The sequence below is a fragment of the Xenopus laevis genome, chromosome 2S, assembly GCF_017654675.1.
Source record: "Xenopus laevis strain J_2021 chromosome 2S, Xenopus_laevis_v10.1, whole genome shotgun sequence".
In the NCBI taxonomy this organism is placed as follows: Eukaryota; Metazoa; Chordata; class Amphibia; order Anura; family Pipidae; genus Xenopus; species Xenopus laevis.
This window is the reverse complement of record NC_054374.1, coordinates 73744308-73769967: the sequence shown is the minus strand read 5'-3', so window position 1 is coordinate 73769967 and position 25660 is coordinate 73744308. Positions and strand designations below refer to the sequence as shown.

Sequence of the window (25660 nt, the reverse complement as noted above, 5' to 3'; positions counted from 1 at the left end):
ACAAAAGCAATTTGTTCGGCAACATTGGGATGAAGTTGTTGATGGCTATAATCAGTTCACAAAGGTATTTTCGAACATTTTTAGTGCTAATGAAATATATCACAATCCCCCGCAAGTGTTTGTGGAAGTGAGTCTTTCTCAAGCATTGTGTACTTGGCAATACTGTATTTCATAATTTTGGAGAGCAATTAAGCCAAAAAATGTGATGTTTATTTGATTTAACTTATAAACATCCTTCAAACATCCACTGATCATGTGACCAGTGATCTATCTGCAGCATTCCAGTGTAGGCAGTGGGCAGTAGCTGAAGTTTCCCACAAAGACTGCAGATTTTTGTAAGGATTATAGCTCTTCTACAACAAATATACAAATATAAAGATTTTTCAAAAAGACTAATGCAGGCAATTTTTTAGCACAATGGTGCCACACATACTGTACTCTCAAGTTAAAGCCACTACTTTTGCTAGCACAAAAATTAAAAAACATTTCCTAAGAAGATTTTCCGTTTATATTCATTTTTTAAAAAGATTAATAAATTCCTGCAACCTGCCCACAGCAGTATTACTCCTTTGCCTAAGGCTACTTGTAGGCAAGAATGTTTTCCTGTGCACAAAGCACAAAACAGAATACTTGTGCAGGATCCATATGCTGCATACTCCTGATTCCTACTGCACATAAAAAAAAACTTTTCATGTATACCTTCTGACCTATAAAAAATAAATGCATACTTATAGAGTAACAAAAAAATATAATACAAAGTAGCAGTGCACCCGCAAACAAATGTATCTATTGAGGCATAATGTATCTATTGAGGCATAATGCCCCTGAAGAAGCCGGTGAAACGCGTTGGGTGGCATATGTGGACAGTGGGGGACCAACTCCCACTTGCTCCCTACGTAGCTAGGCAGATTCACTCTGGGAAACTAATGGAAGGGTGGTCTGGGCGGGCTGGTTGAGCTAATGACCAGGCTACTTACTGGGTAGTATAATTTCTGGAGCAAACCTTGATGTTTGGTTATCAAATGGCACAATTATTACTCTTTTGCTAAGTGGTAGTGCCATTCATTCCTGGCATCCTGGAGCTAACTACTAGTTACCAGAATTAATACTGGGTGTCTTACTATTTGTTTGTATATAGACAAGAGCAAGGGGTTAATTCATATATACCCTATCATTGACTACACCTGTATAGATAGTGGCTGAACGTATATCAGCTCACTATTTACCCACTTGTCCATCCTATGTGTTTTTAAGTTGTGTGTATTTTTATGGACATGGTCCAGCTTCATTGAGGGGGATCCCCAATGGTGTGTTTTTGTAGCGTGATCTTTTTAGTGAGACTAATAAAAGTTGAGTTTTAATTGACCTATTAAAAATAAAACCCAATCTGTTTAGTTTCCTCTGAATACACTGAAGATTGCAAGCCCTAATGGGAAAACAGCAGACTATGCTCACAACCAAAAATCATAAAGATATGGAGGAAAAACTGAATAGACGCTGTACTGTGATGTAATGTAATACTGTGCCATGTTTGCAGATGTACTGCTGACAATCTAACAAAGGATTGAATTTTAACAATGTTATGGCAGCATACACAGCGAACTGAGGTGAGTCTGTAACACTTAATCATTCAAAGAGCTATTTCTGAAGGCAAGGTAAGAATGAGACTGTTAAAAGCTTAAGACAAGAGGATCCTGCAAACTCCGGGTTGCTTTGCTTACTGCAGTCCTTGCTAAATCCTGAAAATGCACAGCACAAAGTCAGTTTATCATAGCTGTGATAATCAATTCCCCACTGCTGTAGCCCAGGATTAGATCTGTTTCTTGCTATTCCACACATATGTATTCACTTCCAGCCACTGCATTTGTTTTACTTCCTTCTGCATTTGTATTTTACTTAATGCATACATTAGGAAACAAAAGTAGAGCTAGAAAACCATGCATCACATCATGCTTGATCGCTTAAGGCGATCAATAAAACCCTTTTAAAATGAGTATCCAACAAAGGACATAGTAGGGTTAAATCATTCTCTGCCTTATCTCAAGCCCTAAGGATGTGTGCTTCTGTTCCGAGCTGGGATGAGAGGTCTTAGCTTTTGAAAGCTGAAGTCTTGGCAGGTGCCTGCAGTCTAGTGTATTCTTGGAATACAAATGAGAATGCAGGTATAGAAATGCAGACACACATAGGACTCCCCCCCCCTCCCGGCCCTTACTCCCACCCCTCTTATAAGAAGCAAAAAAACTAGAGCCCTGAAGTCAAAAAATGAATATTTCCGAGAGACACATCCATCCCTTGGCTACACAACCTGTCATATGCAGAACAATGGATAAATGGAGATCTAGGGAAGTCCTTGATAACAAGGTACTGAAAGCAAAAGAAGGATATACCAGGTTCTGTGAAGGTTGCTGTAAGGTATAAGTAATCAGTGAAAATGCCATCAAAATTGTAGCAAGTTGAGAGAAGAAAGCATTCAATAGGGAGTTGTATGTTACTGAGGTTAAAAATATTCATAAGTCAAGACAGAGAAGTCAAGGTAGTTTCAACAATACTGTACTTTGTAAAAGGCAAATTTCACCCCCCACTTTTTCTTTTTGCGCTGTTCATTATTTAAACGTTTTTTACAGGTTTAAAAGTTATTTGTACATCTGCAAACAGTATTTGTTTTTCCCTTTCTGTACTGTCCATTCAGAGCCTTGAATCAAGCCGGCTCTCCCCCAACCAAACTGCCACAAAGCATTGCATGATTCATTACTGCTCTGTTAATCAGATGAAATTTGCTAAATTGTTTCAAGAGTCAAAACCAATAGTGCAGAGAATAGAAACAAGCAAGCAAAAAATACTTTCAGTAGTATACTGAGAATGTTATTATTTAAAAAAAAAGTGCCATGGGCCCTACATTGTTTGAATGAAACCACAGAACCAAAAAAGATTTTTTTTTCAATAATGCAATTAATAATGCAATTAATGCAAATTTAAGTCATCGTCTTTAATGTTTCTAATTGCATTGGGCATGGTAAAGTTAATTCATAATTGGTTGATATAATTTACTGTGCTAAACCTGTGTTAGTGAAAATCCCTGAGACTTCAAATCCCTTCCAGACTTCTTTATCAAAATGGTAATACTTCAAGACTGCCCCTTTCAGACCCCAGTCACTCTGCTAGAAAGGAACAGTAACATCAAAACATTAAATTGTTTTAAAGTAACAAACATATAATTCAGTGTTTCCCTGCACTGGAAGAACTGCTGTGTTTGCTTCAGAAACACTACTGTTGTTTATATAAATAAGGTGCTGTGTAGCAATGGGGGCAGCCATTCAAAGGAGAAATGGTTCAGGTTACACAGCAGATAGCGGATAAGCTCTGTAGAACATAATGGTGTTATCTGTTATCCGCTATTTAACCTGTGCCATATAGCCTTTTTTTCAATTTCCACCATCTACACAGCAGCTTGTTTATATGAACTATAGTAGTGTTTCTGAAGCAAACATATTTGTTTTACAAGTGCAGGACACCCGTACATGATCTTTTCATTACCTTAAAACCAACCCAGCACTTGGTAAGTACGTGGCTCTGTGCTGCGCCTGCCAATGCTCCCTAACTTGAATGTTGTGTAGTTTAATTGACAGGTAGGGGGTGGAAGGGAGAACAACAGGGTGTCCCTACAGAGGAAGCAGACCCTGCGGCTGCAGGGGGGCCCAGGAGGTATAGGGGCCCCATGAGCCCCTAAAAACAATTTCAACATGTATTGATAAAACAGGACAAACTCTGTATATGTTGGGAGCCCTAAAATTAATTTGCAGTGGGGCCCAGTAATATCTAGTTACATCACTGGAGAACACCTACATGCCTCCCCTAGCCACTCCTCATAAATACAGTGCTGCCAAACACAGGCATTGCTGTATTCAAGTTTGCAATGCAGGTATTTGAGCTCCATTTTAAGCCCAATGTCATTTGGATATGTAAATGGCAGGGCACAAATTGCAAAACAAATGCACCCTGCCCTACACTTTAATGACCCCTAAGGTTTTCTGGTGTAAGGATGTGTTTAGATAAGATACACTGAGCTCTTGATAACACTAGCTGTGCCACTCTATTAGTGTGCACATCAATCTATTACTGAATTCATTGTACTAACCATGTAGACTTTGCGCACTATCCATCAATTAAATGTAGGCCTTTTTACAGATAAACGGATCACATATTTATTTATTATATTTATCACATACATTATTTCAAAGCAGTCAGTATCAACAGTGAGATATGCCCATTGACACAATATCTTCAGTAAAAACAAAAAAGGGTAATTTCATAAACAGTAAATATAACTACTTTGTGATATGATTTCATGGGCTTGAAGGAAAACTACCCCTAAAAATGGATGTGGCTAAAAATGACATATTTTATATACTGAACTTATTGCACCAACCTAAAGTTTCAGCTTCTCAATAGAAGAAATGATTCAGATAGTTGTCACAGGGAGTCACCATCTTGGAAAGTGACACTCACATGCTCAGTGGGCTCTGAGCAGCTGTTGAGAACTTAAGCTTAGGGGTCGCTGCCAATGATCAAGCAAAAAATGAGGTTTGTCTGTAATATAGGCTCATGCTACAAGGCTGATTATTAAATTATGATGCTAACTGCACTGGTATATGTGCTGTCATGTAGTAATTATCTGTATTAATTACTAATCAGCCTTACAGTATATTGTGACATTTATATTCAATGTTACATAGTTACATAGTTAAATTGGGTTGAAAAAAGACAAAGTCCATCAAGTTCAACCCCTCCAAATGAAAACCCAGCATCCCTACACACACCCCTCCCTACTTTTAATTAAAATTCTATATACCCATACCTATATTAACTATAGAGTTTAGTATCACAATAGCCTTTAATATTATGTCTGTCCAAAAAATCATCCAAGCCATTCTTAAAGGCATTAACTGAATCAGCCATCACAACATCACCCGGCAGTGCATTCCACAACCTCACTGTCCTGACTGTGAAGAACCCTCTACGTTGCTTCAAATGAAAGTTCTTTTCTTCTAGTCTAAAGGGGTGTGTACTGTTTTTATTTGCTGTAGTTGCCGTGGGCTGATACAGAAGCACGAAACATAATATACAACATTTCTAGCCTACTTCTTTACCAATTCTTCCTTCTCCCTCCCCACACTGTGCATTAGTCAAAAAGGTGCCCCTGGAAAAAAAGCCTGACCCTAAAATGCAGAGCAGTGCAGCAGTGTTCCTGGGCAACAACTTCTGCCCATTCACATTCTCTTCCGGTCTCATTGCCGACACTGAGCCTCAGGGAAAGCACAGTTGAAGCCAATTCCTGACTAGGTCCAACTGTGCGTGCTCCTGCAGGCTTCGTGTTGGCCGAGATACCTGAAAGAATATGAATGGCAGAAGATGGTGCAGAGGAACTCCACTGCACTGCTCTGCAGGGGTACGTTTTTGAATAATGCAATGGGGTGGGAGAGGGGAGGAGGGCGACAACAGGCAGTTAAGGGGGGCTTTTGTTACTAGAGGGAGTTTAGTTCTCCTTTAAAGGACATTTAAATCAAATATTTAATCATTGAACAGCCTCTTTGAAATATAACTCTGGTTATTAAAGATTAACAGTAAGGCTGCAGTATCCCCTTAATCACTTAGAATTCCTTCTACTCCTCTAACCCACTCTGGCCCTTTCCTAGGGAATTTACTTTGGCTGTTGGCTAGTGAGCATGTTCAGTTCTTCTCAGGTCAGATTACTAAACACGCCCTCCAGTCTAAAAGCCAATGAAGGGATAGCATTGCTGGCTCCCATAGAAACTAGCTGTCGGATCCTATTTTTTCTCTCCTAACTGCCTCTCCTAAGCTCAGCTTAACCATTACAGTGCTTAACCCCGGCAGAACTTTTTATCAAAGTATGTTGTGCCTGTGTAAACCTGCATTTTGCATTGCATGAACTTTACAGCATACATGTCTTGTTTGCAGATGCCAGTGTTACTGATGACTTGTCACAGGGAAAATGTCTGCCGGGTGAAAGGTGCTATTTGTTTTAGGAAAATGTGATGGCGCTGGTAAATAGAGTTGGTATATACAGTACAAATAATGTGGCTTAGGTGGGGAAGACATGCCCACATGGTAGGTAAATGTAGGCTTTACATGTCCTTTAAGGGACACAGTATACACATGTACACGTTTACAATTTTTTCATGTTTGTCAGTATTTCAGCTGGCAGAGAAATATTCATGGACATATGAGAATGTGCAAATTTCAAGTCAAAAAATTCCTGACTGACAGGCAGCAAGGAGAGCTATTGGGCAGAGAAACTGTATATGTAATCTAGGCCTTAAACAGTTAATATGGTCAGCTGCTTAGACAAGAATTCACCAAACTATAGAAAAAAATGTAAGCATTAGGATTTCTTCGCCCCACTTTATTCTATTACACAGTGCACAGGTAATATTTCCATATAATGGTTCCTGCTTACAAAACAGTCACAACAAAGGATAAATTCGAGGGGGTTGTACACTGGTAATCTAACTAACCAACTCACAAGGACCAGGCATGGAATAGCTTCAGTTTCCCTCTTTGCTCAATTTAGCTCAAGAAATAACAAAAACCCTAGATTTGTTTGTGATTAAGACAATAGTTAAAAAGTATGCTCAGTCCAAGCCCTATTTCTTGAGCTCATAATGAACAAGGAAGTATACAGTCCCTTTAAATTAGGTGTTAGTGGCTATAGCAGAGCAGACTGTTCCTTTATTTATTTTATTGAATCTAGTGATGGCTTTAACATGATTTTCGCATGAAGCAATTTTGTTGGTTATCTAGAGGAGTGGAGGTTTCAGTTATTTGTTTTCCCTTGATGTCTTTAGATGATCTTTAGATGATAGCAATAAAAGTGTATAATTTATTAATGTATTAATGCATTCTATGCACATGGTCAGGTTGCCTTTTTATCTCTGCCATTTGGTTTTGTTGCCTCACTGGCTATGTGTCATCATCAGTTTGTGGGTCCCAATGCTAATCCATTTGTTGTCTGTATGGCAATTGTACAGCAAGATGAAAGCTTCCAATGAAAGCAGAATATTACAGTCTTACATGCTCATTCAGCCTTTCTCTCCCCCTTTGCCCATTTTGTTTATTTCAAATAAGAAGCTATAAAAGAGAGTTGGATCTGGAAAGCATAAAAACTGACCACTAATCCTTTAATCTGAGCCTTTCTGCTGAAAAGACACGGCAGTTGGGGGAGCCTGGCACTATTGCTACATGAGCCAAGGAGATTTCTGCCTTGTTAGCTTGTAATAATTCCCAAAGTACACAGGATTTTATTTATGTTTCAGCAGCAGATTTAAATAACTCATTCACCTTCACAGACATATCTACACTTAATTCTCCCAATGCACTTTTTCAAATTAATATTTTAGTATAAGTATTTGTATTTATTTGCAGTAGCTGCCTCAACCCTCTTTATCCTACTTCCATGCAAGCATGTAGCACTCACCTACTTATTACAAGCCTACACCATTCTGTTGATTTACTTAAGTGCTGAAGGGATTACATACCTTACCTTGGGTTCCAAGCAATGTCCCTACTTCTGTTGTGAATGCTGATTGGAGAATCCTTTCTGCATGTGTAATGAATAAAAGAACCAACAGAAACTAGCTACAAGGAGAAAGCATCTACAAACAAACGCCTATACAGAACATTCTATAGGGAAAAAAAACAATTGGAATAAAGCACTTACAATGCAAACACAGAAAGTAAAATTGTGGGAGGCTGTATGTTCTCTTTATGGAGAGCAAGTAAAAGGTAGCCTGATTTCCCCAGATAATAGCTATTTCCCACAACAAAGTGTGATATGGCCCAAGACTCACATAGTGAGATTGGTGATTGACAGAGGTCCATGTTTTCTGCAGCTCATTAACTGGCAGACCTACAAACTCAGCACTACCTAGAGCACAATATTGGCCACTGCCTGACTCTGCAAGGAATTTAATTATACCTTTTCATTGTATCACTGTTGCCCATACAGAGTTGAGGGATGTGGGATTTGTAGCAACATCAAACCCCTGCATAAGGATAATATTTTGCCTTGCCCTTTCAATGCAACGTTATGATCACTCACACATTTAGGAATAGTGCAAAGTCCCAGCCTGCCTGGTAATCTGCTGTCAGATCACTTTCCACTAGACAGCAAGTCATCATTCTCTGTCTGTGCGGATAATCAGAACTGCATTGTATTTCTGATCACTGGCGTTGCCTCCATTTCTCTAATTTAAAAGATTAAAAGAATGACATGTATTATAGGTACATCTTTAGGAGGATCTACTGAGCAGTGTAATACTAAAGCAGAAAGTGTACACTGCAATCATGGGGTCTTCACACAATAAAACCTGAAAAGCCCTCTACAGCCCTCTCCACATCTATTTAAGAGGCTGTCTGACTGCTGTGTGTAGAAGAATGTGACAATTTGAAAACTGGCCTTTCTATGAAGAACAGTTGTAGCATAGTGGAAGGGAGCGTTTCCAAAAAGTAGGACAATTTCTATATCTTTACAAAGCTAGAAATACCTTAATGTCAATTTGATTTTGCCTTTCCATTAATTTGAATGCATTTTGGAAAAGAAATTCTGTTTCACAAGCTTTTCCATTGTTTTGTAATATTTTGACCGAAGTGAAGAGCTGCAAATTTGCTCATCACAAACAATGTTAGCAATAATATAACAGACTCAGGATGAGAAGGCATCAGTAATTGACTGAAGTCAAACCAGAAGTTGCATAATCCAGAAGGCAGTGGTTCCCAAACTATGGGGAAGGCAATCCTGGGGGAACCTGGGGCATTGACAGATGGGGCTTTTTCATAGGGTCGGTTATGGTGAAAGTGGGAGGCCTTTTAATTAAAGGTTGAAAACACAAATTCTTTGAGAAAAAATACGATTTGTGAAAAAAAATATGAATTTTAGTAAATCAGCCCCTTAGGGTGAGATTTGGGGTGAACAGATTTGACAACAGTAGTGATGTCATTTCTGTCACAAGACTCACTGAAACTTGTGTATTATAATAAATAAAGTACCCCCTGTTGCAAAATATGAGGATATTAGAAGTAACCTCGGCCTCGTGTTTTTATATGATCATGAAACTCCTCAGTAACTTATAATATCCTAATAATTTACAAGAGGGGGTACTTTATTCATTATATAAGCTAAGGGGGTCATAAAAAGACTGTCCGTTCAAGGGGAGGATTTAACCAAAAAAAGGATGACAACCATTGCCGTGTATGCGGCATAAGGTGCTCCTATTGTGAAATCTGATGATTTATCCCCCATTAACATGCAGTGTTGGTCACACTCTGTAGCTAATACATGGGACTGTGTGTGTGCTTTATTGCTTTATGAAGGGTTTGCAAAGTTTTTAATATAGTTCCCTATGAGCCATTACTGTGTCAAAACAATATACAGCAAGTGGCTACTACAACTACTGTACTGATATCCAACTACAGTTTTAACTGCTAAAAAAGTGACAAAATATTGACGGTTAAAACAAAGCAAGCTTTATCAGAAAGGTCTATATAAATACACCAGTAAACCCTCAAAGTAATGCTGCTCTGAGTCCTCTGTCAAAAGAAACACAGCATTTCTTTCCTTCTATTGTGTATACATGGGCTTCTGTATCAGAATTCCTGCCTTCAGCATAAACTTCCAGGGCTAGGGCTTGAGCATGCTCAGTTTGCGCCTCTCTCCTTCTCCCCCAGCCTTTTCCCCCCTCCCTGCTGTAATTTGAGCCCAGAGCTTTGAGCGAGCAGGAGAGACTCAGGCAGAAAGTGATGTCACACCATGCTAATATGGCAGATGCTATCCTAAACAAACAGATAGAGCTCCTAGAGCTGTTTACTCTGATATGGTAAAGCATTCTACAGAATAAATATAGTGTTCTAACTTGCTCTATTGTGGCAAATCTATTGACAATAATCTGCCTCAGTAACTTTCCTTCTTTTTTAAGATGATGGATATGTTACTTGTTAGCAATGTAAGGTATCTGTAAGGTCTATTGTGTACAGAGGGCACATGCCAGTCAAGCTTCTTTCTGTTATATAGTATAGGTAAAAATGTTTATAGCTAGGTCTAAGCACTATTGAGAGTCTTTGATAATTACTTTAAAAAGGCCATCAAAATTGTGTCCAGCAATTGTGCCATCAAATCAAAAGTATAACAACAAATATCATGCTTACAGGGAGATCTGATAAAATTGATAATCTGGGACTCAAAATATTATTTGAAATTCAATGTACAGTAGATAGTGTAGATGCAAGGTTGAGTATTTGGGGTTTACATGAATTGTAAGCTAAGTGGTCCAAAAGGAGACCCATGCAGGCCCGGACTGGCAATTTGTCTGTTCGGGCAATTGCCCGAGGGGCCGCGTTATATTTAATTCAAGTGGGCCGCTCGCTCCTGATCCTAATTTGAAATGGTGCTGCAGTGTCTCTCCCACACTAATGACTGCTGTTTCCACATGACACACCTCTTGTCCTTGCCTTCTCTGCTGATACCCGGACAATAGGCAAGGGATCGCTAATAAACAAAGAAAGGGATGGGGATGCGTCGAGCTGCAGCTTTCTACCGCTCCCACCCACTACGTCGACGTCTCTGCCCTGTCAAGCAGCATTCAACCAACCAGCGATAAGCACCCGCCTTCTGACAGCATACATAGGCGAATAGACACGTCAATCTTAAGGTAGTCGGTTACCACCCTTGGTTAGCCATTGGCCGTGGCTTGCTATTGCGCGTCATCAACAGCCTAGCTTCCATTGGTTGAACGGATCTCCCTGTGTCTCTTAGCTATGGGAAATCCTAATAGCATCACGTGACGGGTGACGTGGAGAGGTGAATGGAGCAGGTACTGGTGGGTATGAGCGATACTGAGGGGAGACTGGGGTGCACGGGAGAGCCCTGGTAGCTGTTACTATTGAAGGGGCATATTAGTGTGTGGGGGAGAGAGGGGCAGTGTAATAATGAGGGGCGGTTATAATCTATATATAGGGACAGAGGGGCTCAGGGATTAGTATGTAGAGGAATATTGATATGAGGGACACAGGGACTTGTTTTTATTGGAGGGGCATATTAATACTGGGGGAGGGGACAGGCTAGGATCCAAGGCTCCAATATAGGGTAGGGGCTGTTTACCTTTAAATTAACTGTTTATTATTTGTGGTTTTTGAGTTATTTAGCTTTTTATTCAGCAGCTCTCCAGTTTGCAATTTCAGCCATCTGTTTGCTAAGGCCCAAATTCCCCTAGCAACCATGTATTGATTTGAATAAGAGACTGGAATATGAATAGAAGAGGCATGAATACAAAGTTGAGGAATAAAAAGTAACAATAACAATACATTTGTAGCCTTACAGTGCATTTGTTTTTTAGATGGGGTCAGTGACCCCTATATGAAAACTAGAAAGAGTCAGAAAAAGAAAGCAAATAATTAAAAAACTATAAAGGAGAAAAAAATTGATGTCAATTGAAAAGTTTATTAGAATGAGCCATCCTATAACATACTGAAAGTTAACTTAAAAGGGGTTGTTCACCTTTAAATGAACTGTTACTATGATTTAGAGAGGGATATTCTGAGACAATTTGTAATTGGTCTTCATTTTTTATTTTTGAAAGTTTTTGAGTTATTTAGCTTTTTATTCAGCAGCTCTTCAATTTGCATCATAATCAATATGGTAACTAGAGTCCAAATTACCCTAGCAACCACTGATTTGAATCCAAAATAGTGGATCCCTAATGATCAATAATGTGGTATTCCAGTGATGTTGGGGGGTTGCTGCCCATGGAGGTGATGGGCGCCAGGATTCCAATGCTACAGGGGTCCTAAACAAGTGGATGAGTACAAGACCTTTGCGGGTTTACATGTGGGCTGATTTGGTTTTTTTGCCCGGGCTGCTTTTTACTCCCAGTCCGGCCCTGGACCCATGTACCCACTCCTTAATACAGAAAGCTTTGAACACTGTCCACACATTGCAAATAAGCTCGGAGTCTCTGAAATGTCAGTATGAATTTGGTCCACATGGGTTAGTAGTGCTAATAAACGGATATGGTAAGACACTGAAAACAGAAGTCATTCAACCTCATACAATTCACTCACAGATGAGGGGATTTCTGACAGTGTGTTGGGGATATAGACTATATACAGTATATATATATATATATACCGTCACCGATGGGATATTTTTATATATATATATATATATATATATATATATATAATGTCCCATTGGTGACGGCTTACACAGGTCATCTAGTCATTTTAGAGGTTTATTGGTGGACCAACGTTTCGATTCCATACTTTAAACTGGCTGTTTGTGTTCTGGCACTGTTCTCACCCTGACGAAGATTCCAGTACGGAATCGAAACGGTGGTCCACCAATAAACCTCTAAAATGACTAGATGACCTGTGTATCTTGATTTTTTTGTGGAGTGCCGTCACCGATGGGATATTTGTATGACTTTATGACTTTACAGACTGGCACCCAGCATTTGGATTCCACTTATGGTGTGCGTTCCATACTCGTTTGGACTATATATATATATATATATATATATATATATATATATATATATATATATATATATATATATATATATATATATATATATATATATATATATATATATGTCACTTGCCTTACTCCTACCTAATTTCGGTCATACCATGCATATGTGGATTGCTCTACATTAATGCTTTTTTTCAGTTTCTATGCTGTTGATTTTAACACATTTGGACCTGATTTTTAAACTTATAAAAGCACAAGCAGGAATGACAGTAATATGTCCTGAGGCACCATGGGAGATCTAGAATTAGCATCAAATTAAGTTCTGATTCATAAATGAGGGCCACTCTGGGAGTCATTTGTAAACCAGAAACAAAATTATGTCACTCAGACACCAGGCCAAATGACATCAGCTTAGAGCCTGGAGCACTATCTTAATGTCAGCAGTGGTGCCGATTATTTAATTGATTAAATTAATAATCTGCTGTAATACTGACAATAACACACTGCTCCAGGTTATGATATCACTTGGCCTTGTGCCCAAGTTACATTATTTCCCTAGAACAAGCTTTTGTAAAGAGGTCTTTCTTTATTCTCTTGTCAAAGTAACCCCATCTAAATAGGTACCAAATGCCTTATTACCAAACACAGTGTCCATAATGTTCTAAACCAATAAACAGCAGAGAGGGGCTGATGCTCCATCTCAGAGCAAAGTCAAATCGTGATAGCCCACAAGGGTGAGGGATTAAACTGCAATTATGGGACTTGCAAGATTTGTTTTGATGGGGCTTGGAAAGGTTAAATAGTCTATCTGAAACCTTTAATGCTAACATACCTCAAAAACATCAAAAAACTATACATAACCAAACCCACTGGTGACACAGTTTTAAAGTAGAAGTGATGCCATTAGGAAGGGGGCAGGGTGGTAGCCTTATGCTAGGTGCAGGGCTGAGTTTATCTTTAATAGAAAACCTTCTTCTTTTGCTTCTGTCCAGCTTTGAACCAGTCATTTTCCAGTCTCTCACTCAAACCACTTTCTGGTTGCTATGCAAACAAGACCCTAGCAACTAAATATATGCTGAAATTCCAAACTGGAGAGCTGCTGAATAAAACAGGAAAAAAAAAAAAAGTTTTAAAATCCGAAGTTTTAGTGTAAAAAAGCAAATTTTTCAAGATTTATTTATTTTTATAAATACCCTGTGGATGGGACAAGTCAAAATCCCAAAATGCGGCATATCATACCTACCGAATTGTATATAAGTCGATGGGAAAGGTCCCTATCCTATTTGGAAGTTTCTGTGGTCTGCGCTGGAATTAGCCCGAAAATCATACTACTGTATTTCAGACTTTTGGGCAAAAATCGGAAAAATTGAGTGATTCAGGTAAAAACCCCAAAAATATTGCACGATTCAGATTTTCACTAGATTTTTTAGTTTGTCCCTGATCCGATTAATAAATAAGGTCCAATCGTGGATTCTAGTTTGGTTGGACTTTTGTGTTTAAAATAATCAGAAAAATTCGGACTTTGATGAATAACGTCCCCGATATGCATTTTATAGAGCTGATCAGTGATCACATAAACAGCAATGAAACCCCTCTTCTTATGTCAGTTAACAGTGTGGTAAAGAGAAACTTGAAGATTCTGTCAGTCCAACTCAGAGGGAACATGAAGTTATTGATAAGTTCAGGGCTCCCTTGAGGAATAGTAGTGGTCTAGTAGGGGATGTCCAAGTCCTACCCATGTGCCGCCACCATAGTATGTGGTGCGAACTGGTGCAAAAAGCACTGCATGCATAAACAGATGGAACTCTTCACCTATACTTTACTTTTTCAACATTTTTATTGGATTTTCCAAAACATACAGAAATACTTTTACACAGCGTAAATTGAGTATGATTAAACTATTTGAATGCATTTAACGTGCTGTTTCCACCACAAAGGAATAATACAATTGTGAAAACATGAGGATTATACTTGCCTCAAATAAGAGTACATATGACGGATATAATAATGTTTAGTTACCAGATCTAATGTATAAACTAACAAAAGCAGCACATAACCAAAACAAACCTAAACCTTGCATGGTGGAGTTACAAAAACACAAACTTTTTTGACACTGAGTTAATTATGTTGCCCAGACATTAGGATAGTTAAATCCGTAATAGCAATATTAGATTTGTGTTTAGAGTCTATTTGATCAAAATAAAGAGACCAATTATTAGAAAACGTAGTTTTAATGTGTGGTTCTTCAAATTTAATTGTTATGGCCTCTTGCCAGCATAACTGCTTTAGATGTACTAAAAAAAAATTGTAAGGATGGGGTAGACTCTGAAATCCAGAATAGAAATAGGGCCTTCTTTATAGCCGCCATAAATCGTAAAATTGAGTTTGAGATCAAAACAGGATCAGATTTACAATGTTTGCTCAAAGCAAAAGAAGGGGTACCAATATTCAAAAGGGCATAAACTGGAGATATAGTTAGATTTATTTTCAACTTAGCATTAATAAAATCTCTTTCTTTTTGCCAAACTAGAGTAATGTGAGGGCAGTTCCAAATATAATGAAAAAGGTTTACATTCTCCTGATTACATTTGGGACAAAACAAAACCTGATATAAACCCTTATAAGAAACCTATACTTTACTTAAAAAATAGCAAAGGGCCGACACCAGAAGATGGCATGAGCTAAAGGGAATACATAATTATGCTGATAAATGCTGTGCCAGTTTTACATTTTAGAATCTGGTTGTTTTGTAGATTCATTTTTATTACATCCCATGTGTAAATCATTTATTTAAAAAATGATTGCATTAATCCTGATAAAAGTTAATCAATAGAACAGTACCGGAGTTGCTCTGTTCCAGTTAAATGACGATTAAAGTCAGGTGGGAAGGAGCCGAGGCATGCTGCTGATGTAGTGATTTCACAAAGGGGAATCTGTAGGTGAAGAACGGGCAGCAAAATGCCCCAGGCCTTCTAATAACACCAGTATCTCTGGGAGAGAATTCTACCAAATGAGCACAATCAATCAACCTTACAGAGAGAATGAGCAAATATTACAGTTATCAAATAAGCATCACAAGGGGGTAAAGTGTAAATTCTACCTCAGCTTACAGAGAACTGGCAGAAAACCCGTCGGCATATGAAGATTTTAGTATCTCATTAGTTCAACAACAAAAAGTCCTTCAAGCCCTCCTGTTGTGAAAGACTGCTGCACTCCTTAAATGGCCCTAGAATGTGCAATGTGTGCAAATAGAACAGTTAGCACCAACAAATCACATTCAAATCAGTTGTGATATTCAAGTCCTATTAACTCCATGACAATGTTTGTAGATAACCTGATATTTTACACTTCTCAGTCAATTTTACAGTATGAACACCCGGTGAAATGTATACCTGTTTTACAGCATATGCTCAGTTCTCCATCATGCAATGACTTATCACGCTGTTAATAAAGCACTAATACTTTCACCTACAGACTGTGCTACTATAGCCTTTACTGCCATTAACCCTGACTAAGCTCTGACAGCACACACATATTCAGCTGTGTAAGGGCAAATTTGATTGGCACTGGTGAAATCACAGCATAGTGAGATTTGCATCATTCTAAGGCAGGAGTTAAAATAGCATGTAGTTTAGCTCTTTACTGGTAAAGAGGCTTATAAAAAACAGTGGCAGGGATCATCCAGGAGTAAAGTGGGAGGGGGAGAGCAGGTACCACAGAATTCTTCTTCTGCTGCAGATGTGCAGATGTGTTGCTAGGATACAGACAGAACAAGGCAGCAGTGGGAGAAGATACACAGAGATGAGAGACAGGAAGATGGAAGGAGGGAGGTAGAGGAAAGATGTAGGCAATAGTAGAAAAGTAAGTAATGTTTAAAAAAATGGGGATACGAGAAATGTATGGAAAGGAGAAGAATATAGAAGAGAAAGGGACAAAAGTCTTTGGACAGATCTATGCAAGGCAAATATACAGGGAGTGGAGGCTGAAGGGGAACACCAAAAAACCTAATGAGATAGATAAATAGTAAGGAGGAAAAGATGGGAATCGAAACAGCTTCCACTGGCATATAGGTTTAAAGTGACAGCAGACAGCTAATTGCAATAAAGATGTCCATAATTGCATAGGTTCGAGGCAGAGTCTCTGTAATAAAATACATTTAAAGAGGGCTATAGGTGCTTTAGATATTTGTGTTCCATCTATACAATACAGAGATCTGCTGAAGGCATTGGACGTGTAAGTGTTATTATTAGACTGGGCAAAGAACAGTGCAAGAGCCATGGCAAGTCAAGTCAAGTCAAGTGGATTTTATTGTCATTTCAGCCATATACAGTAAATACAGTAAATAGTAGAAATAAAATGACGTTCCTCCAGAACCCCCCGGTGCTACACAACAACTCTAGTACACGGTCATGCTGGGCAAAGTGGACATTTCAGTTCCTTATGAATATATTCAGTTCAGTCCTTGGGAGTTAAGATACCTGATGGCTTGTGGAAATAGACATATATGTGGCATCATATATGACTGTACAGTATTACCGCTACACTTCCAGCTCTTCTCCTTTGATGCACTCAGTCTTGCACCAAGCAGTGATACACCAAAATAATATAAGATATAAAATCAGTAGGCCGCTTTGATTCTTCCAGAGTATGCCTGACATTAATAACAAGGCTGTTGGTTTAAGTCATATCAGGAATATATAGAACAGTCAGAAGCAAACCTTTATAAGGTAGGTGCCTTGGTGCAAGTAAAGAACAGTCAAAGCAAAGATCACTGCACTCTTAGGACTTACATTAAAAGTCTGATATATTGATTTATTCCAATGTTTCAGTCAGCTAATCTGACCTTCCTCAGGGACAATCAAACAAAGATATACATCAAAGAAATGCATACAGTATGCTCATTGATATTATATGACTTCATTAATATTATACAGCAAGCAAAGGAAGAGTCACTGAAAATACATAAGTAACAAGTAGTGATCATAGGTAATAAATAAGCAGAAATAAACAAGCAAAAAAGTAAGTGTAAGAAACAGGGGAAACAAATAAAGCAGAGTTCTCTGACTCAAGATAAATGAAAATACATATAAAATGATAAATACAGCCAAGTTTTTTTCATCAGGCTTGTCCAAAGTTCAAGTTCACTCATTTTCAACGGACAGGTCAATAATATACTTATCGGTCATTCCCGGTCTCTTTCCCATACATTTTATGGCACAATAAATTAATAAAACCAATGAGCATTAGAACTGTATCACCTATTAAAGAATAGAATTGGAAACCTGACTAGTACTCTCAAGCTAAAAATCATTAAGACCTTTATGCTTAATTCATCCATTTCATCTATGCTCATAAATAAACCCACATTTCTCCCTCATCTACATTTTATGTCATATTGTTTAAATATAAATAACTCTGAAAAATAAAAAATACATATTTTTTTAATTTGTTTATATTTCAGTGGTACAAACTGGTGCTGAACTAAAGGCATCAGATTCTAAACAGCTGGCCTACAGAGAGCTTCAGCACTCTGGACAGGGTCTGCTATAATTAATGGAGAGCTGCTCTTGCCTGGGATGTACTTTTTTCTCTAGCATTGTTCCCTACGTCACTTAATATTAACCTAAATGACACTGTGTAAAAACGCCCTCTAAAATTTATGTGCAAAAACACAATACAGGAGAAAAGGCAACTACAAAATCAATTAAAAAGGAAGATACATGTAATGGGATACCAGAGGAATATCACAGAAAGGTAGAAAAGAAGAAAGGGGAGATTCCATCAAGCCTTTCCAAGCAGATTAGAAAGGACATACTAATGAATGTGAAATGTAGCTGTTACAGATACTGGGAATGCAGATTCTGAGAACATCAAAAATGGGCCAGAGAAATAGAGAGAAAGAATAACATGAAAATGAGAGAGAGGAGGGGGAATGTGCCAGGAGAGGTGGCAGCAGCCAGACTTTCTCGTTGAATGAAGCTAATTTGGGAACACAAAGCTGTATATAAATGAAGTGCCGACTGAATGCAAAACAAACAAACACCGGGAGAGAGGCGCGTGGAAGGAAGGATCCTGGGAATGAGCTGCCAAACCTTGTTTGGAAGACAGGGCACATGTCCTGGGTGTCAAAGTGAGGATATTTAACCAATGTTATAACATCACAATGTCACTGTACTTTCTCAGCTCTGAATATTATGCACCATAAGAAAAAAACGATTTCTAATTCATTTACACTAATGACCTGGCTGTTTCTGTTTTATGTTGTGCAGATTTTTACACCTTTAACATTCCATGAATTTCTCCATTAAATGAAGACTTTCACCAAATTATTCTTTCTTCCAACTCCATAGATTATTGTCAGGACAGTGCTGTCCAACCTTTCCCCAAAGTATGCCAGTTATCTGAGAAACAACAGTTAAGACCATATCATGCTTAATAGCTTTTGAGATCCCTCTATATGCTTAAGCCAATTAAAAATTACTTTTGGCCGCATCCAGTCCAATGGTCTCCAGTTGGACACCAATGTCATAGAACATTGTATGGATTTTCCTTCTTCTTGGACCCAAGCCCCTTTAAAGAGCAAGAGTTGCTGGGGCCCATAGCAAATAAAAAGGTTACAGAAATATAAAAAGTTGTAAACCTCTCATTGCTATACTTCCAGGCACATATCAATCACAGCATGTCACTAAATAATCTCATTGAAAGAGATAATAGATATCATTCAAACAGTTGTATGGAAAGATGAGGAAAGCCAACACAGCTACAATAAATAGCTGGACATGAAAAGGACACCAGAACTCAGATGAGGAACAGAACCAGACATTTCACAAAAGATGTGGAATATGGTATACTCAGATGATGAAGAACAAAAAGTATGAAAACAGTATGAAAGGGCAAAAATGAGGAAAAGGGTAAAAGCAGAGCAACAACTGAAGCAGCTATTTCAAGTGACTATATCATACAAGGGAGACGAGGCACAGACAGTAATAGGGCAGTAGGTAAGAATAAATGGATGTCAGCTCAGTTTGAATTGAGGGCAAAGATGACATTGTATTTAAGGCACATGCTCATTTTGGAAGGCCCTCATAGGTGCTCACAATTGCAGTAGGGGGCTGTAGGTTGGACATACCTGATTTATGTAATTGTCCCTTTTCAGACAGATTCCTAGGCTTTCAGCATTGTCAAGACCCCCTCTTCTGTAACTGCAGCCCTCCATTTATTCTTCATTTTCTGTACAATATCGCTAATATTAGAGACCTCATGTCCTTGAAGAAAATCTGCAATCTGCTTCTCTATAGAGGGAATGCATGGGAGAATAGATAAGAGAGGGGTGAACCGGGTCTCTCTGAAACAAGTGGTTACCGTGACAACTGACAACAATTAGTGGTGAGTAAGGACGTGGGTCTGAGCTGCTCAGCTAGTTCTTTTCGGGGATGCGGGGGAACACAGATCAGCACTGACACACATCACACGTCTTAAACATACACACTTCCGCTGTAATTCCCAAACCATGCTGAGATCACTATGGGAAGCTGAAAACAGAACTGGGTGTTAACATTGAATATGTTTATGCGTTAGCAGTGTCAGATTGATCCCACCAGAGAAGCAGAAAGTAAATACTATAAGTATCCTATTATGTACAAATCCACCATATAACAAGATATATAAACACACAAGCTCCCCCCAGCACCTCACATACTCATGTACACACACACATATACAAAGATGTACACACAGTTACTATCAAGATCTCAGAGGAGAATATAATTTGTTTAATAAACACACCATTTTCTGGGATATCCCATATGTATCACATATACATACACACAGTGAGGCTTATCCATGCAATGGCCCTATTTCAAACAAACTTCAAGGTTAGGTGAGAAGACCAGAATGCTGGACTTTCTGTAAGCATCATAAAACCCTTCATAGTCTTCTTTCAGATGCAATTATTTGTGTACTACACTTTTATTTGACTCTCTGGATCCGTGGGACTCACGAATCACAGTTGTCGGTAAGATTGCATACATGGTTAATCCCCTAACACCTCTTCCAGCTCCTGGCTGGACCCGGAATGCTGGCCATCAGAATGTGGAGGTGCAGCTATGCATGCATTTGGGACAGTCAGGTAGGTCAAATTACTGTATTGTATCAGTACACACTGTTCTAAATATTTAGCAGTGACATGCTGCAGTAAGTAAAAGTTCATGCAAAAATAAGGAACCTACTAGTGTACTCCTGGTAGCATGGCAGGGGAGTGCAACCCTAAATGTTATAAAACTCAAGCACCCATAGCTACTTTCCTTCTCTGTAAAGCTTCAAAGTGGAGAAAGCAAACCATTATGCATGAAAGAGATTAACAGACCGACTCAAAAAAGTATTTCTAACTTACATTTAAAACCAGAGACCACGCATTAACTAATAGAACTCAAAATATTAGAACTCAAAGAGATTTTCTGTTTCTCTGTTCTTATTATAGAGCAACTCAGTTGCCTATTTAGAGGTTACTTGCTTACTTCTAATATCATAATAACTTTGGTACAAGATATGGTGTACAATAATTTCTACTCTATAAACAAATGACATGATATTGTTGCCACAGGCCTAATAATTGCAGTCCTTCAAGCCAACTCTGGAACCTAAGTTTCCAGACCCTCATTTAGAATATACCCATGAGACTGAGAATATGTGACACTTCTAGGGCTGTACTGACTGCAAATTGATTGCATTTAATTTAAATTCCGTGCATTTGCAAATAATGTAGCATTGTTAATTGAATTCTTAGAAGGGTCACCAATTCGCCAGACAATCTGGTAACGCTATACCAGTGCTGAACAAAGTAACGGTGTTGGAGTATTGACATCAGTGGCAGCACACAGGACACAGAATTCTACACACACCTCTCTGGCTTTAGAACTCGACAGAAACACTTCTAGTAGAAATTACAAGTATCACATAGAGAGTAAATAGAGGTAAATTATAAAAAGGACGTCAGAATAGCAATTAATAGCTGTTCCGCAGTCTGGTGCTTCTCTGGAGCCAGTAATGCACAGCTTGTGGTCCTTTAATGCTACAGAAATAGCAACATTCCTTTATGTAGGGCAACAGCTGCAAAATCACACAATACTAAGAATAAAAAGTTACTGAGCTGGAAACAGCATCCCTTACATGTGCAGGAGTTCAAGCAAATACCTATACACCTGAAAGAAATTATGTGCACCTGTCATTTTAATATTAGGAGAAGGGAAAAAATTGTATTTATTAAATTGTAGCAGAAGTGGAGAATAGGATTTTTTTCTATAAACATAAATCGGAATTTGAAGAGGAATTAAATCTAGTTGCCATTTACTGTGCAAATTATAAGAATATTGCCTAAACCAAAACAAAAAGGAAGCATTTGTTATGTGCAGAGCACAATGTTAAAACAGCATTATTGTGCACATTCTTTTTTTTGCCGGACGTCTGTTGCACATATTGATGCATCCTGCTATGGATCCTGGGATTACCACCCCTTTTAAGGTGCTTGTAGTGCCAGGGTTCCCCACAGGGTCGGACTGGGCTTTTTAAAGCCAGCTGCAAGTAGAACAATGAATGCAGCTATTTGACTGGTTGCCATGAGTTACTGGCCATGGGCAAATTTGCCCAGTGTTGATAAATGACCCCCAGTGTTCTTAGTTGCCAACCTCACTCCTTCTGGTAACATAGTGGCTGATTTCCATCCATATAAATTGAAATCTGTGAATGTAAAACACTTTACATGCTGCAAACCATCATAGTCGCAAGCAATTTCAATGCATTTGGATGGCGAGGTATTTTTTTTATGCTTTGACACCCCCAGGAGAGGGGCAACAAAGAGCCTAGTGTGTCATAAAGGAGATTTTAAAATACAATATAAAATAAACACATCAGCTGCTGGCTGGTGAACAGTGCTGGACTGGGACACCAGGGGCCCACCGAAAAACCTTTGACCAGGGGCCCACCAATTAATCTTAGATCAGGGGCCCACTCTTAGTATTATTATTTTTCCTCTCCTCACTCAACCTCTATTCTCTGAGTCTCTTTTATTTTCATACTACAATCTATTATTAGACACCTGGGCCCACCGGGAGTTTTCCTGGTATCCCGGTGGGCCAGTCCGACACTGCTGGTGAAAGAGGGGTTAATAAAAGTTCAATGGACAGACAATGAACTAGTATATGGTGCCTGCCAATATCTTCTTAATTACCACAATCCCAGCTGTTTTCTCAGCTCCTGTCCAAAAAATACAATCAAATTGTGATGGATATAGACTCAGAAATAGCTTACAATTTTATTTTTAAAGTCTTTCTGAATAATTAAGAGCTCCTTAGGAGCCCACAGCCATTCTTCAATCAATATTTCATCCAATCTCAGCCCTTGTGCTTTCTTCTTTCTGGTAATGAGTCCTAAACGCAAGAAAGCAACTTACACAAATTGAAAGCAATATTCAGTGTAAGGAAATAATCCCCAAGCAGCACAAGATGGATAACACAGGATACAGATGTTTTAATGTTACTGATAAATTCAAGCAACCTGCCAAGAAATCTAACACTGATGATTGTGCACACTGCTGTATAACGGCACAGAATATTTAAATGGGAAATATACTGTATGTATAAACAATGTTTAGCTTTCTTCCACTTTCAATTAAATTGTTACTCGCACCATAAGATTAATGGAATGTGTCAGTTAGAAAAGAAGCCTAGTGATAGTAAATAATGACTGATGAGGAAAGAGTAGTGTGTATGTGACTGCATTAGAGCAAGGATATAAAACACTAACATACCAGGTCGAGGTCAAGGAAAGCTGCATGTCAACAACTGCTGCAGGGAGCATACTATGCAAGCTGTACACAGGGTTTCTCACTACTGATCCCTGCCCCATAGAGCTTAAAAGCAAAAATCTGTTACCTGAGGCCTAGGGAATATCTGTCACTCACAGACACAAGGAGGTGACTGAATTATGCATTATCTACAGTAACATTTATAGAAGATTATGCATTTGGCTAAAATGAGCACCAAAGGACACAATCCTTAGATGACACTGAACTAGATGTAACACTTGCATAGAGCTGGCCATAGACACAAAGTTGTGTAAATCCAAGGTTCGTAAGAGCTTTAGACCATGTGGATTGTCCCGTCATTTTTCGTACCATGACTAATGAGATCAATGGGTGACTGTAACTAGTATTTCTCGGACATACCTTTGTACGATTGCTGCCATGGCCAAAACATTGTATGATTTGTTCTTTTACTACTATATTCAATCTGAATGGTTGTTTGCAGGTCAGAAGATTGAGATGTTTGATTGTTCATTGGATACAAGGCTACAATCTGCAAGTCTAAGGCTTAAGTACTGGGGCTTATCTCAAATTTGACACATCTCACATTTGACACCTTTAGTAAACATGGGAGTTGTCTTAGTTTTGGTGAAATAAAACTTGCAGAATAAATGGACCATGAGTTATAGACAATTTTTACAAGCTACCATTATAGAGCAGCCACTTGTGCATCTCATTGTCTAAGTCACATCCTCCATGCTTACATACCACATACGTCATTTCTTTATGGCATAAATTCTCTAAAGAATGTTCAGTACTACATTTGTATGGGAAAAAAACAGTGGTGAATTTTTGCATACAATTTACACCATCAAAAAATCATCACCAAAACTTATAACCTTTTTAGTAAACTGCTGATGTGAAAATTTGTATTATTGATCGTAATTTAAATTGTTTCCCATTATTAAATATGCCCCTATTTCACCAGAGAATATCTCAATGTCTCAAGAGAATATCTTATAGTAAAGAATCTCAAAGTCTCAAGACAATATATTATAGTAAAAAAAACTCCAGGCATCCCAGAATTCCAAGCCTGATTTCCCTTAGGTCAATTTCAATAATATTTTGTTCTACAATGTATGTATGTGGGGTTATTCTGTGCATAGTTCTACAGCAGAGCCTGGCATCTTTTCAGTTTGTTATAAACAGAGTTCCCTCTCTGCAGCTCGTTGCATTGCTGTAAACAGGAAATCAGGTTTATAACCATAATGCTTATTATAAAGCCCACCTAAGTCAGAGTATACTATTAATGTATATTTTTGTAGCCCAAGCATTGGTTTGAAGTAGGAGATTTATACATTGGGCAGAACAGTCTAACTAAAATTCTGTGGTAAACCGCCAAATACAGTATGATGGTCCCCATTCTACCCAACAACTCTACTGACTTCTTTATATGACAAATGTCTGGTCCATGAATGTATTTTCATGCTTGTCTTCCTTAAATAGCGAAACGTCGCGTGGCTAGTGGCGCAAATACATACTTGATTCACTTATCGGAGTGCTGCTGGATTTATTGCAATACTGTGTAAATATACCTTTGCAGAGAGGAACACAGCTGTGCAACTGACGCTTCAACAAGCGGTATAGTGTAAGTGTGTCACTACTATTGACTTGATTCTATTAGGTAGATGGCAACCCTGTTTCCAAAGGAGTTGGGTACTCTATGTCCTTTGATAACACTTGTGTTTGAAAACACAAGATAACAGTTGCCTGGTAGATCTAAGAATAGCACTCAATAGTAAAATCCAGGTCCCACTGAGACACACTCAGTTACATTGAGTAGGAGGAACAACAGCCTGCCAGAAAGCAGTTCCATCCTAAAGTGCTGGCTCTTTCTGAAAGCACATGACCAGGCAAAATGACCTGAGGTGGCGCCTACACACCAATATTACAACTTGAAAAAAATACACTCAAAAAATCATAACAGAAACCATTTAATCTACCTGTATATGTTTGGGAACAAACTCACACAGGCACCAAACTATATTATAAAACTCCTTGACAGTGGTGCCCTAACTTGAATTAAACATATAACCATCACTATACAAGCCAGGGAAAGTACTATGGATAGGCAGAAGAGGGGACATGCCAAGAGCACAAAGGTGGGGGTGGAATACTAGACATGTACCTCTTCTATCTATCTACCTATAGTTCAGGGTCCTGGAGGATCTCAGATGCTGTAACTTTTTGTAATTCTCTTCACTCTTCAACTTGGCCCTGTACTGATGTGAGCAACAATTCTAATGATGAATCAATATCTTAAG

General features: G+C 38.5%; 1 protein-coding gene across 3 annotated transcripts in view; it reads right to left on the bottom strand.

Moving 5' to 3' along the window:
- Positions 1 to 25660, bottom strand: part of dlgap3.S (discs, large homolog-associated protein 3 S homeolog) — a 174233-nt gene that overhangs the window by 125059 nt on the left and 23514 nt on the right. The window contains exon 2 of one of the 3 annotated variants that reach the window (XM_041583988.1): positions 19668 to 19830. The exons of the other annotated variants lie outside the window; for them this stretch is intronic. Within the exon in view, the coding sequence (XP_041439922.1) occupies positions 19668 to 19754 (87 nt within the window). The 5' untranslated portion in view covers positions 19755 to 19830. The remainder of the gene's footprint in view (positions 1 to 19667; positions 19831 to 25660) is intronic. 3 annotated transcript variants of the gene reach the window in all.